The sequence below is a fragment of the Trichosurus vulpecula genome, chromosome 7, assembly GCF_011100635.1.
Source record: "Trichosurus vulpecula isolate mTriVul1 chromosome 7, mTriVul1.pri, whole genome shotgun sequence".
Taxonomy (NCBI): domain Eukaryota; kingdom Metazoa; phylum Chordata; class Mammalia; order Diprotodontia; family Phalangeridae; genus Trichosurus; species Trichosurus vulpecula.
Genome location: NC_050579.1, coordinates 223,674,147 through 223,686,530, shown reverse-complemented (window position 1 = coordinate 223,686,530; position 12,384 = coordinate 223,674,147). Strand labels below are relative to the sequence as shown.

General features: G+C 37.1%; 1 protein-coding gene across 1 annotated transcript in view; it reads right to left on the bottom strand.

Annotated features, from left to right (window-relative positions):
* Window positions 1-4,477: 4,477 nt before the first annotated feature.
* Window positions 4,478-12,384, bottom strand: part of BMP5 (bone morphogenetic protein 5) — a 173,899-nt gene continuing 165,992 nt past the window's right edge. Inside the window, exon 7 of the mRNA XM_036769333.1 lies at window positions 4,478-6,290. Coding sequence (XP_036625228.1) covers window positions 6,141-6,290 — 150 coding nt within the window. The 3' untranslated portion in view covers window positions 4,478-6,140. The remainder of the gene's footprint in view (window positions 6,291-12,384) is intronic.

Here is a 12,384-nt window from a genome sequence, read left to right as displayed (position 1 = left end):
CTATGGGAAAGCAACTAAGCCAGGCACTGGTAATACAAAGACAGAAGAAAAAAATAGTTCCAGACCTCAAGGAATTTAAATTTTATCAGACGATAACACCTGTAAACATATATTGAGTTGGTTATGCTTCCTGAGCCTCAGTTTTATCACCTATAAAATGAAGCAGTTGGACTAGCAGGCCTCCTAGTTTCTTTCCAGATCAACATGACTCTAGATTCTAACTGGTCATTTGATGAAAGAGAGGGCACTCACAGCCAGGAGTCCAAGAAAGAGGTCTTTTAGAAGTTGACATCTACCTCTAACCACAAGACAAGTGATTCCTGACTTCACCACATCCCTATCATATCAAAGGGTTGTCGTCTTCAAAAATCCCCAAATTTTTGAAATGTGATTTAATTTTAAAGATTGTTTTGTCATGTAAATTTCATGTAAATCCACTTAAAAAATCAATACAATCTGATAGGATGCCACCGTTTTAGAAAAGTTGAAAATTTTCACTCACTGCTTTCTATTCTCACACAAGGAAAGAGACAAAAATATTTGTTAAATAATGTTGAGTGAATTCCAATGCATTTGCACTTTTGTGTCCAAAGGCCAAAAGGAAGACAAACCATGTACTCTCCCTTTCTTGGAGAATCTTACCTCATGCTCATACTTAGATTTTTATAAAGAAATGTTTTCCCAGCTGTGGAGGAGCAAAATAAGGATAAGGAAAATGCCTAATTTTAATGTTATATCACATAATAATATAATTTTTTTAAATGACCTCAAACTTCTTCATTAAATAACAGCTAGATTACAAATACCAATTTTGTGATGCTGTATGGCTGAATCATAGAATAACAGAATCTCCAAAGATATGAAGTTGAGGGTCACCAAGCAAAGATGGAGAGGAGCACAATAGGTATGAGTAGGATGACACACTGCAAGTGAGGAATCATAGAGAAGTAATGAAAAGGATGTCATCAGAGAAATGTTATTACCCCCCAAAATAAAATAAAATAAAATAACCCAGTCAGTCTGTCTCAGTAGCAGTGGTTAAGAATGGTTAGCAACCAGCTCCCTGGAAAAAGATTAGGAATGGTGCACTTTTAAGTTTGATCTGAATTATTAACATTTTCCCCAGAGCTTTCTTTAGTCTATGTCGGGGATGGGGAACCTGTGGCCTTGAGGCCTCATGGGACCTTCTAGGTTTTGACTGAGTCCAATTTTATAGAACAAATTCTTTTATTAAGGGGATTTGTTCTGCGAAGTTTGGATTCAAAGGGTTGCACTTGAGGATCTAGGGGGCCACGTGTAGCCTCAGGCCTCAGGTGTCCCATCCCTGGTCTAGAGTCTAGACAAAGAACAAAACAATAATCAAGGCATGATTTATAGCATTTGCCATTTCCCATCTCCTCTTCCAACACCTTGCCCTATGCTTTGGCTCCCCTTATGTGTTGTATACTAGGGTTTTGCAGCAAGGGTTTTACATCTTCCATTCTCTCACAAAAGCTGCAAATCTGGCTGCTTCCAAGGCTGCAATCCAGGATGAAGCCAAAGGATGCAACATGCATCAAAATTAAATTAAACATTCTATAATTTTGTGTCCTTCTTGTCTCTATCATTTCTTTTAACATAAACACTATATCTGTTTTTCCCACTATTTGGGGCCCTCCTCATCTTCTAGCCACATGATTTGCAACAGAGCAAAGGTTATTGCAAGAATACACACAGGAACCTTTTCTGTTCTTGTGCAGCACTCCTTTGGTGTCACATAATGGAGGTTCCCTTCTCAGTCCTACCCCCCCAACTCAAATCCCACACTATCCCCACACACCATTCAGAGCAGATCAGATATTCTCTATTTGAATGCCAAATGAGATTTTTTTTAAATAGTAAATATTACTCCCTTAAACTTCTTCTGTATTTTCTGGAGGTATAAACATGATCCTGGGGAATGGTGAGAGAAAAAGAGGAAAGAAGGAAAGAGAAATAGAGGGAAAGAAGAAAAGAAAGAGACAGGGAAGGAAGGAAGTAAAGAAGGAGGGAGGGAGAGATGGAGAGAAAGAAGGAAGGAAGGAAGGAAGGAAGGAAAGAAGGAAGGAAGGAAGAAATGAAAGTAGGAAGGAAGAAATGAAAGTAGGAAGGAAGCAAAGGAAGGAGGGAGGGATTCATTTTAAGTATGTGGCAGGCATTGTGCTAAGTAAACGCTTTACAAATATCACGTCTTTTGATCTTCACAACAACTCTAGGAATGCTATTATCACCATTTCACAGTTGAGAAAACTGAGTCAGACATTAGTGATTTATCAGGGACAATAATATCTGGTGAATGACTGAGACCAGATTTAAACTAAGGTCTTCCTGACCTAAGTTCCTGACCTCAGGACTATACAAGGTGGGAGATGCTCTTCAGCAATAAGCTGAATGGTTCATGCTTCACCCGCTATCAACCCTTGGGCCACACAGACTGTTATCCTTATACTACAAGACCAGCAGAAAAAATGAGTCCTGAGGGATGAAGATAGCCCCTTCAATGCATAGGCAGATTTGCACTACTGGAAGTTATAATTATATGAAATATGGTAATTTGTTCTGGCTCTTTGGAAACCAGGCCAAGAAAAGAGTACTCATGGTTGACCAAAGTAGTAATAGGATAACTACACCTGCTCCAAAATGGAGAGAAAGGCCCTTCCATTTGCACTGGTGTTTGCCCCACTGACATTAATTGTATACTATGCCTATAAAATGTGAATTAATGATTCATATTTAATTAATCCTTCTAGATTTATTACAACCCACCTATCTGATGACACAAGGTGTATTACACAATTGCTGAAATGCTCCGTCAGTAGGAGAGAATTTAAAAGCAAAAATTCACTATCATGATAAAGTCACAGGTTTGGAAACCCATCACCAATCCAGAAAAAAATCCAGGAAGGTATATTTTCTTTTGTTTTACACATACAGTGAAGATTAGGGGAAAGAAAAAAAGATAGAGAAGCAGGTAACTTGAGATGCCCACTGAATGATGGGTAGAACACTTGACTACATGGTTACGAGATAGTTACTTGTAGTTTGGAATTTGGATCTCTTTTGCTTTGAATGGGACTGCTCTGTGAGCTAATTATTCATTCCAAAATATCTTGGGAGCTGATACTTGCCAGACTGCAAAGTAGCCAGTTGAATCTGGTTTAGCTTGTCCAATGGTGATACAAAGATTATAAAATGACACAGTTCACTCTGTAAGGGAAAAATAAATCATGTCCTTTCTTCCCTTCTGTTGTCCTGTTTTTCTCAGTTCCAATATGTTCTATTCTTTTCCTTCTGTTTTAAAGAATGCAGTAAGGACCCTGAGAGGAATAAATACAAGGTCTTTTAAACTCTGAATATGAACAAGTTAAAGTCAAAGAAGGAAGGTGCAAAATGATAGAAAGTGTTAAAATAATCTTAAAATAAGGTACTCCAGCATATGTAGAAGTTAAATCCAGCAGTATACTTATATATGACTTTGGAGTATGGGAAAATGCTGATGAAAATTCCATCCCCCACAGAGAGGGAAAGTGAGGCATTTTTTGAACATTTTTTCCATCCTTCTTCTTTTCTAATGTATTTTGACTACCCTTGCTGTTTGAATAGCTTAAGGAAAGCAGTGATCCATTTGATATTGCAGAGGTCAGACGATGAATCTGCTTTCTGTATATCAATGCAAAGTTGTAACTCGTGGCTATGTCACAAAATTGCAGGCTCTCAGATTTGGAAAGGATTTCAGTAACAATAACCCCCCTCTACAACATACTTGAATCGTGACCATCTAGTCTTTTTTTCAACATTTTCAGTGAGGGGGAACCCATCACTTCCTAAGGAATCCCATTCCAGGTTGATATAGTAGAGAGATAATGAAATCTAGCTAACATATAATCTTACATGAAAATCCCAGTCATTGTCTCTATGTTATGTGGTTTATGACTTTTCTGGATCTTTCATAGAGGATCTTCACTGGTGCACTAGGCCATCAACTGATCCAAAGTTGGAAATTCCTCAGTAATGTCACCAAATGTCTCTCCAGCCTTGAGGCATGGGAACTGACCACACTTCAAGCCAAAACATTTCATGCTTGAACAACTCTAATGGTCGGGAATCTTTTCTTTATATTGAGCGAAATCTGTTTCCTTGTAATTCCCACACAATTTGTCTCAGTTCTACATTTCAAGGTCAAGCAAAACAAGTATAATCACTCTTTCATATGACACCTTAAAAAATAAAGAAATAACGTATCCCTCTAAACTTTTTGTCTCCAGAATGTCTCCAATATTTGTGCTTTACATTTGTTTATAATGAAAATCAGACTTTTTTAAAAATTGCACAATAGAGCCACCCAATAGCATTACAGGTTTATTATATTTTAAAATATAGAAATATATTTAAACAGCACATTTTAAAGAATATTATTATAAACTTCAGTTTTTAAAAAAATTCTCACAATGGTACACTTTTATTCAAAAATATATTACTTAATGTACCCCAAAATACAGTTACCATCAAATTTTCTCTAGGATAAATTGTGTTTAAAACAGCATAGCCATATACCTGAATCACAAACAAACTCATAACTCTTTTGAAGTTATTCCTGATATCACTTTTTAACCAAATGACCCCAAGTGAGAAAACTCACAAGTGGTACTGTGCTTTATTCATTTTCACATGAACTACAAATAGGCAGAGTTATGGAAGGTAATGAAGTCACTACTTATAAATCTGAAGGTGAGTCCATAAAGAGAACTGTCCTGGAAAACAACAGCCCATTCTTCAAAAGGTTAAATGTATGTTTTAGAATGGTTTGAGAAGACATTCCAACAGTGAGAGAAAATAAATTAATTTCAGAGGGAAGAACATACATGCACACATACACACAACTGAACCTTTCCTCTTGGAATCGACTGTGCTGGGAAGAAGTTTTATGAAATATCCATTAAACAACAACAACATGGATGTGAACGAACACATTCTCAAAGATATGAAAAATGGATTTCAGCTGTTCTTTCTCAATGGAAAAATTCTCTAAGAACATTTTGTTTAAATGTGTCAAGTTGTGTGTCAAAATAATTCTAGGGGGTTTTGCTCTGGGTAATTTTATTCAGTTGAATTTCAGTATTTTCCCCCAACTAGGAAGTCTAGCATCACATCAATCAACAAGCCTAGTTATATGTAACAGGGAGCTCAAGAGAACGGCTCTGTTGAAGTCCTTCTGCTCCCGGACACATACAGTAACTCTTGTCTAAGGGACAGGGTGGCTCATGTATGTGTTTCTTTATTTTGGACTAAGTTATTAAGCATGAAAAAAATCCGCAGCAGTAGTGCTTGAGATAATAGACAGACATGATTTATTTGAGGTAAGACGGTTGTACTACAATTTTTTAGTGTTAACTTGGAAAGTTATGGATACAGTCTCAAGCCTGTCTCCACATAATTCCTGAAGCTTTGAGCTCTTTGCAAAATCTTCACTCCACTAGCCAAGAAGTAAAATGCTCCTAGAGTTACACTGATTCTGTTAAAGCAAACAGTTATAACAATTATGTGCAATCTTTCAGTTTCTATGTCCTACCTACCATTTATTTACTCAGCATTGGTTCAACATTTCATTTTATCGAATGGAGCAGGACCCCTCAAAGACAAATTGAGTTGATCCAAAGCACTTTTGTTTGAGTTGGTATTATTATTTTTCTTTAGTTTCTTCTCTAAATAAATATCCTACCATGGTTTTCATTGGCACAACATTTCCAAATGTATTCAATTTCTTTCAACAATATAAAACAGTCACAGGATTTCTAGTTTCAGGAAAACTGTACAGATTTTTTTTAATGTTGAAATGGGATGGGTTTATGGCTCTCTGCATAACCCACCAAAACTCAGATCTATCATATACTGTGATGATCTAGAAAATAGATTGTACTGATAATTCGCCCATTAAAGAGACTACATACCTGTGAATAAATAAAAAGCATCTATATACATAATACTGTACATAGGATGAAAGATGGAGTGAACTGGAATGAATTTAGAGAATTCCTTCTTCTCCAAACATATACTTTTAAATTGCAGTCTGATAAACCTTGGTTTAAAATTTAACATTTTTGCTATGATATTATCACTTAATTTCAGTGGCAACCACATGAACGCACGACCATATTTCGGTATTTTTTCAGAATGACATTAGAACTGTCATCAAAATACAGCACAGAGATTGCATTCAGCTTAGTTGGTGCACAGCAAGGCTTGGGGACATGGTCAGGAAACATTAGATGAACCTGGAAAATAAAGAAAGAGCTTTTTAAAAAACAGATACATTCAATTATTTATTGTATTTTGTGGCTTTTCAGAAGTAAAATTCTTGAGTCTTTATAATCAATAATGATATTTGTCTTAAACATGAAGTTTAAACTCATTCCTAACCTTGTGTGTCTACCAAAGAAGATCTTTGAAGTACTTAGGCGAAATTTTCACTGAAAAATATTCAGTGATCATTCCCAGTAGAGATGGGAGATGGAGTGTCTCATATAAAGGACATCAAGAAGGTGGTTTGGCTGGATCAAAGATTGTGTGAAGGGAACATCGGAGCAAAGCTGCAGAGGGCTTTAGATGCTAAGTAGATGAGTTTGTATTTACTACTAGCATCCTTTGGCCTTTATTGAGCCAGAGATTGACATGGACAGAACTAGACTTTAGGAACAAGACTTTGACACCAATAAGGAGGATGAAATCAAGAGCAGAAATATTTAAACTATTGCTTTATGCATTCACAATGTCATTAGCCTTAGTAGTCCCCTCACTAGTGCAGGTCAGAATGCTTTCACATCTTAGCAGAGACATTCATGAGTTGCTCTGGCTGAAAAAAAAATATCACCTAGTGGTTAACCTTTAGCTGGTGAGCATCGTCAATATTATCTAGTTTGATCTTCAGATGATAGTCTGTCACCTAGTCCAGGCTCGAAGATTTTCTAGCTTGACAGAACCCTCATCCTCCCTCCCCCCAAAAATGGCTGTTGTACTATCATGGCCACTGAGGACCAAGGCTGATCTTGTTCCATGAAAAGACATCAGATTAGGTTCTGTGTGGAAGGTAGACAGGTATAAGAAATGTAAAATAAGAATGTAAGTAGAATGCAGGTAATAGCTCCTATAATGTTATTACCCACAGCAGTGGGGGCATAGATATTATGAATCCATTCATGCCATAGAGTTCAAGGGTAGGAAACCGACAGCCTTGAGGTCACATATGGCCCTCTAGGTCCTCAAATGAGACCTTTTGACTGAATCCAAACTTCACAGAACAAATTCCCTTAATAAAAGAATTTGTTCTGTAAGCCTTGGACTCAGTCAAAAGGCCACACCCTAGGACCTAGAAGGCCACATGTGGCCTCAAGGATGCAGAAAAGAAAATAACAACTCAAAATTGATCAGTGTTTTTAACTTCCCTCTTTTCTCTGCTGAATCTATTTACTAGTCAGTCAAATAGCACTTATTAAGTACCTACAATATGCCAGGTATTGTAAAGTTCTAGGGATACAAAGAAGGGCAAAAAAGTGTCTTTGGACTACTTAGAGATTATTTCAGTTTTATGCCTCAAGCTCTTTGTAGGAGATATTAAAAAGCAAGCAAAGCTAAGGCAGCAAGGGAGGGGAAGAACATCTAGATAATGGACTAAGAATGAAAAAAAAAAGAAATTGAAAAGTTAACTACATATGAATAAAAATGGTTCCTACTAATTCTGATCAGACAGGCATTTTACCTAAGGATTGATTTGAAATTATTTAGCAAAGAGGCAGTTCACTGATCTCTCCCACCTCTATATTGCCCCAAACCACCCCCCCCCACCAAGACTCCCTCAACCCCCTTCCCTACAAAGTTTATGGGAAGTCCCACTGACGAGCCATGAGGGGCTTACAGAAAGCCAATTGAGCCCCCAGGAGTTCTGGATACACAATGAAATACACATCCAGCCTTGGCTGAAAGGATATACAAAGTACTGAAATTTCCAGAGAAAAGTCAGGAAAAATGAGGTGAGCTGACAGAAACTTGAAATTTCTACGACCTCACAAAAGGAAAACTTGGAAGATTTTGGAGACTTTCAGATATAGTTTGTGTCCCTCATCAGCTTTATCTTCCCTAACCCACATATATGATTGATAACCTGCATATTTCAATGACGTTGGCAGCCTCCAAAAGTAACTTTTACATAAGGATGGATTGTTCTTGAACGGGATCTCTAACGTATTAGTCACAAACATGGTTTCCTTTAACAACAAACATGCCTGTCTTGTTCTGTGTCTTTTTATGGAACAAGCGTTCTGCATTTATGGTGCACAATGCCAGGAAAAATCCCACTTCCCATGTATGCTGGCGTTGTGCTATGACTTATGTGTAATATCCCAGGGCAGTGATGCAGAGCAGGAGTTTGTTCCAAATCCATATCAGAGGTTTTTTTGTTTGTTTTATTTTTTCTGTTTGTTTTAGACACTGCCTTGAAGACTCTATGCCCATTACAGCTGACGGTATTTAATGACCTTTAAAAATTATTTTTTAAGGAGAGGAGTGTATTTTCTCTATTAAAAAAATGCTGACTACTGTTTTGCTTGAGGGAAATGTTGGTGTTACTGGATATACTTCAATGAATGGAGAGGTCACTACTGAAAGTCAATAGTTAAGGTATAAAAATATTTATAATAACACTTTCTGTCATAGCAAATAACTTAAAAAAGCGGGGATGGATAACTCATTTGGGGAATAGCTGGAAAAAGTATTGTTTTATTTAGTCATAAGACCAGAGTTCCAATCTTGGCTTTGCCAATTACTACCTGTGTGACTCTGGGCAAGCCCCTAATCTCTCTTGGCCTCAGTTTTCTTATCTGTAAAAAGAAAGGTTGAATTAGGTGACCTCTAAGACCCCTTCCAGCTGTAAATATTTGACCTTGTGATTATGTGATTATGGCACTACAAGAAACAATGAGCATTAAGACATCACAGAAGGTTAGGGAAATGTATGAACTGATTCAGAGAGAAGTCAACAGAGCCAGAACCACTTGCCTGCTGACCATAATAATGCAAAAGAAAATAACAGAAAAAGGCAAGGATTCACATCAACTCAATGACTTCAGTGAATTGTTGTTGGAAAACGCCTCTCCCTCTCTTTTCAGCAAAGAGAACGTTTGATGCAGAATGAACCATAAATTGTTAGACATGGCCTATGTTTTCTTTAGCTAAACTGCATCTTTGTTAACAGTGGAGGATTCTATCGAAAGAGAGAGAATCACTGGGAAGTGACAGGAATTTTTTTTATGAAAGAGTATCAATATAACTTTTTTTAAAGTAATATTCTATCACCTTTGTATACTATGATTTATTCAGCCATTTGTCAATTTATAGGCTTTCCCTCCATTTCCAATTCTTTGCCACCCCAAAAAGAGTTGCTATATTTTTTTTAAAAATAGGCCATCTGTTTTATTTTTTCTTTAATTATTATTTTTTGGGGGGAGGGGAAGGCAATTGAGGTTAAGTGATTTGCCTAAGGTCACATAGCTAGTAAGCGTCAGGTGTCTGAGGTCGGATTTGAAAACTTTGACATTGAAAAAAAGGCAGCTATGTGGTGCAATGAGTAGAGCACCAGCCCTGGAGTTAGGAGGACCTGATTTCAAATCCAGCCTCAGACACTTGACACACTTACTAGCTGTGTGACCTTGGGCAAGTCACTTAACCCCAATTGTCCTGCCTTCCCCCCTCCAAAAAAAATAGGCCATCTGTAGAACATCCATACTGGGGACAAATGCTCCCTGATAAATTCCTCTCCAATTAATTCTTACTCTGTGATTATAAAGATTCCTCTTCTATAATAACATACAATGTTTGAACTGAAACCTCTCTACTGACCTCCAATTTTGCATTTCCAGCTGCCTACTAGAAATTCCAAATTAGATGTTGCATAGACATCTTAAACACAATGTGTCCCAAACTGAACTCATTATCTTTCTCCTTAAACCCTCCCCTCTTCCTAACTTCCCTATTACTTTTGGAAGAACATGATGCTTCCAGTCACCTAAATTCACAACCTAGGTGACATTCTTTGACTCTTCCCTCTCTCTCACCCTCCATATTCAATATGTTACCAAGGCCTGTCCACTTTATCTTGGTATAACCTATTGCATTTGTCCCATTTTCACCTCTGTCACTGCCACCACCTCCAGGCCCTCATCACCTTACTCCTAGACTATCCCAATAGCCTATTACTTTGTCTGCCTGGCACAACCCTCTCCCCACTTCAGTTCATTCTTCTCTTTGATGTCAAAGTTATCTTTCTAAAATGTAGGTCTGACCTTATCACACCCCTACCCAATAAACTCCAGTGGCTTCCTTTCACCCCAGAACCCTCATTAACCGGACTTCCTCCAATCCACACAGCAATCCACTCTTCTTACACTTTATACTCCTCACTCCATGTACTCTGAAATCCAGTGATACTGGTCTCCTTGAACGAGACACACCTTCCAAATTCAGGTATTTTAATTGACTTTTTCCTACGCTTGGAATGTTCTCTGTCCTCATCTTTGCCTCTTGATTTCCTTGGATTCTTTCAATTTCAAGCTGAAATCTCATTATCTACCAGTCTCTTCATCTCCCCTTAATGTTAGTGTCTTCCTTCTTTGGATTATTTCCAATTTATATTTGATAGTTTGTTTGTACATAGTTGTTTACATATTGTCTGCTCCATTAGATTTTTAGTTCTCTGGTGGCAGAGAAATTTGCACTTCTTTGTGTCTTCAGCACTTAACACTATGCCTGTTGCATGCTAGTTGTTTAATAAATGCTTGTTAATAGAATGGCTGTCTGTGGAAGTGGGCATGAGAGACTATGGTTTATTTCAGAAGGTCCAGTAGCAGAATTCTTCAGCCTTCACTCTTCACATCACTTAAAGATCACATCTTATAGCAGAGAAAGAAAGAAGTGCTGTTTGCACAAAAAGCAGAAAAAAGTGGTTAATATTAGAAACTAAGGAGTGGTGTCAGAAAGAAGAGATCTCATAACAGAAGGAACATAAGTCAAAATTTACCAAATTCACTTCACTTAGTAGAAAAGAGCTGAGATCGACCAAAGAGGGAAGAATGGGAAAAATCCAAATGAAGCTTACTATAAAACTGAGAGTGAGCCAATCAGATCAAGAGTAGTTGAGTCTTATGGGGAATTTGCCCTGTTAAGCATTGAGCTCCTACAGTGCTGTTCCTTTATAATGTATTTCTATTTTCCAACTCCAGGCCCTTAAAGGAGCCATATTCTTCAAGGCTAAGATCCGTAGACCATTGGATATTCCAAGAAAAATTTCCACACATAGATTATAATGTAAGGCTATAGTTGCTGTTTTGTACGAGAGTGAAGCTAAGACACCTATTCTTCCTGATATAATTATATATATATATATATATATATATATATATATATATATATATATATATATATACACACACACACACACACACACACACACATATATACATATATACGTATATATACATATACATATATATGTGTATATATATATATATATATATATATATATATATATATATATATATATATATATATATATATATCTGCTACAGGAGACTGGCTAAGGAACCCCAAGTATCTAAATTCATTTTACTGTAAACATTGCCCTTTTTGCTTAAGAACTTAATCACCTTTCCTTGTAGACTATCAGATATAACATTTGCATGCCTTTTTTTTCCAAAAGAAAGGTATTTATTGATACATCATCATAAAAAATAGTAACATAATATTCCATCAATAAATTAGAGCTGTATTCTCCCACAACTGGGTAGAGTGGAGATACACATACACACACATTGTCTTTAAGAAGAGAGGGGTAGGTCAAATACCTAGCACTGTCTAATTGTGATGGCCTTTCCCTTCCTCATCTTTTTCCCCTGAATGTAAGGTTTATATTTCTGAAGCAAATACAGTAAGCCAGAAATTAAAACCTTTTTTTAATAATAAAGTCTGTATTTTTCATTTTCTTCCATTCATCACATAAATCCATCTCCTCAGATTTTGGCCATCCTGTGCACTGTGTACGTGTCCAGCCATAGCGTAAGGAGCACAGAAATCTGGGAAACCATAGAATCTAAATACTAGTGACACACTAAGCAGTCAGGGAAACCGGACTGCTAAGCCACAACAGTGATTATTCTTAGCAACCGAGTTACTCAGAAGGAAGTTGGGTTAGTCCATCCTGCAAAGTTAAAACCTGGAATTGGTTGCAAGGACCACTTGGCATTCTTAATAGTGAAATACTCACAAATCCTAGCTATATCCTCCTTTCCCTGGCCATGTGCCATTTCTGGTTTTCTGCTTAAG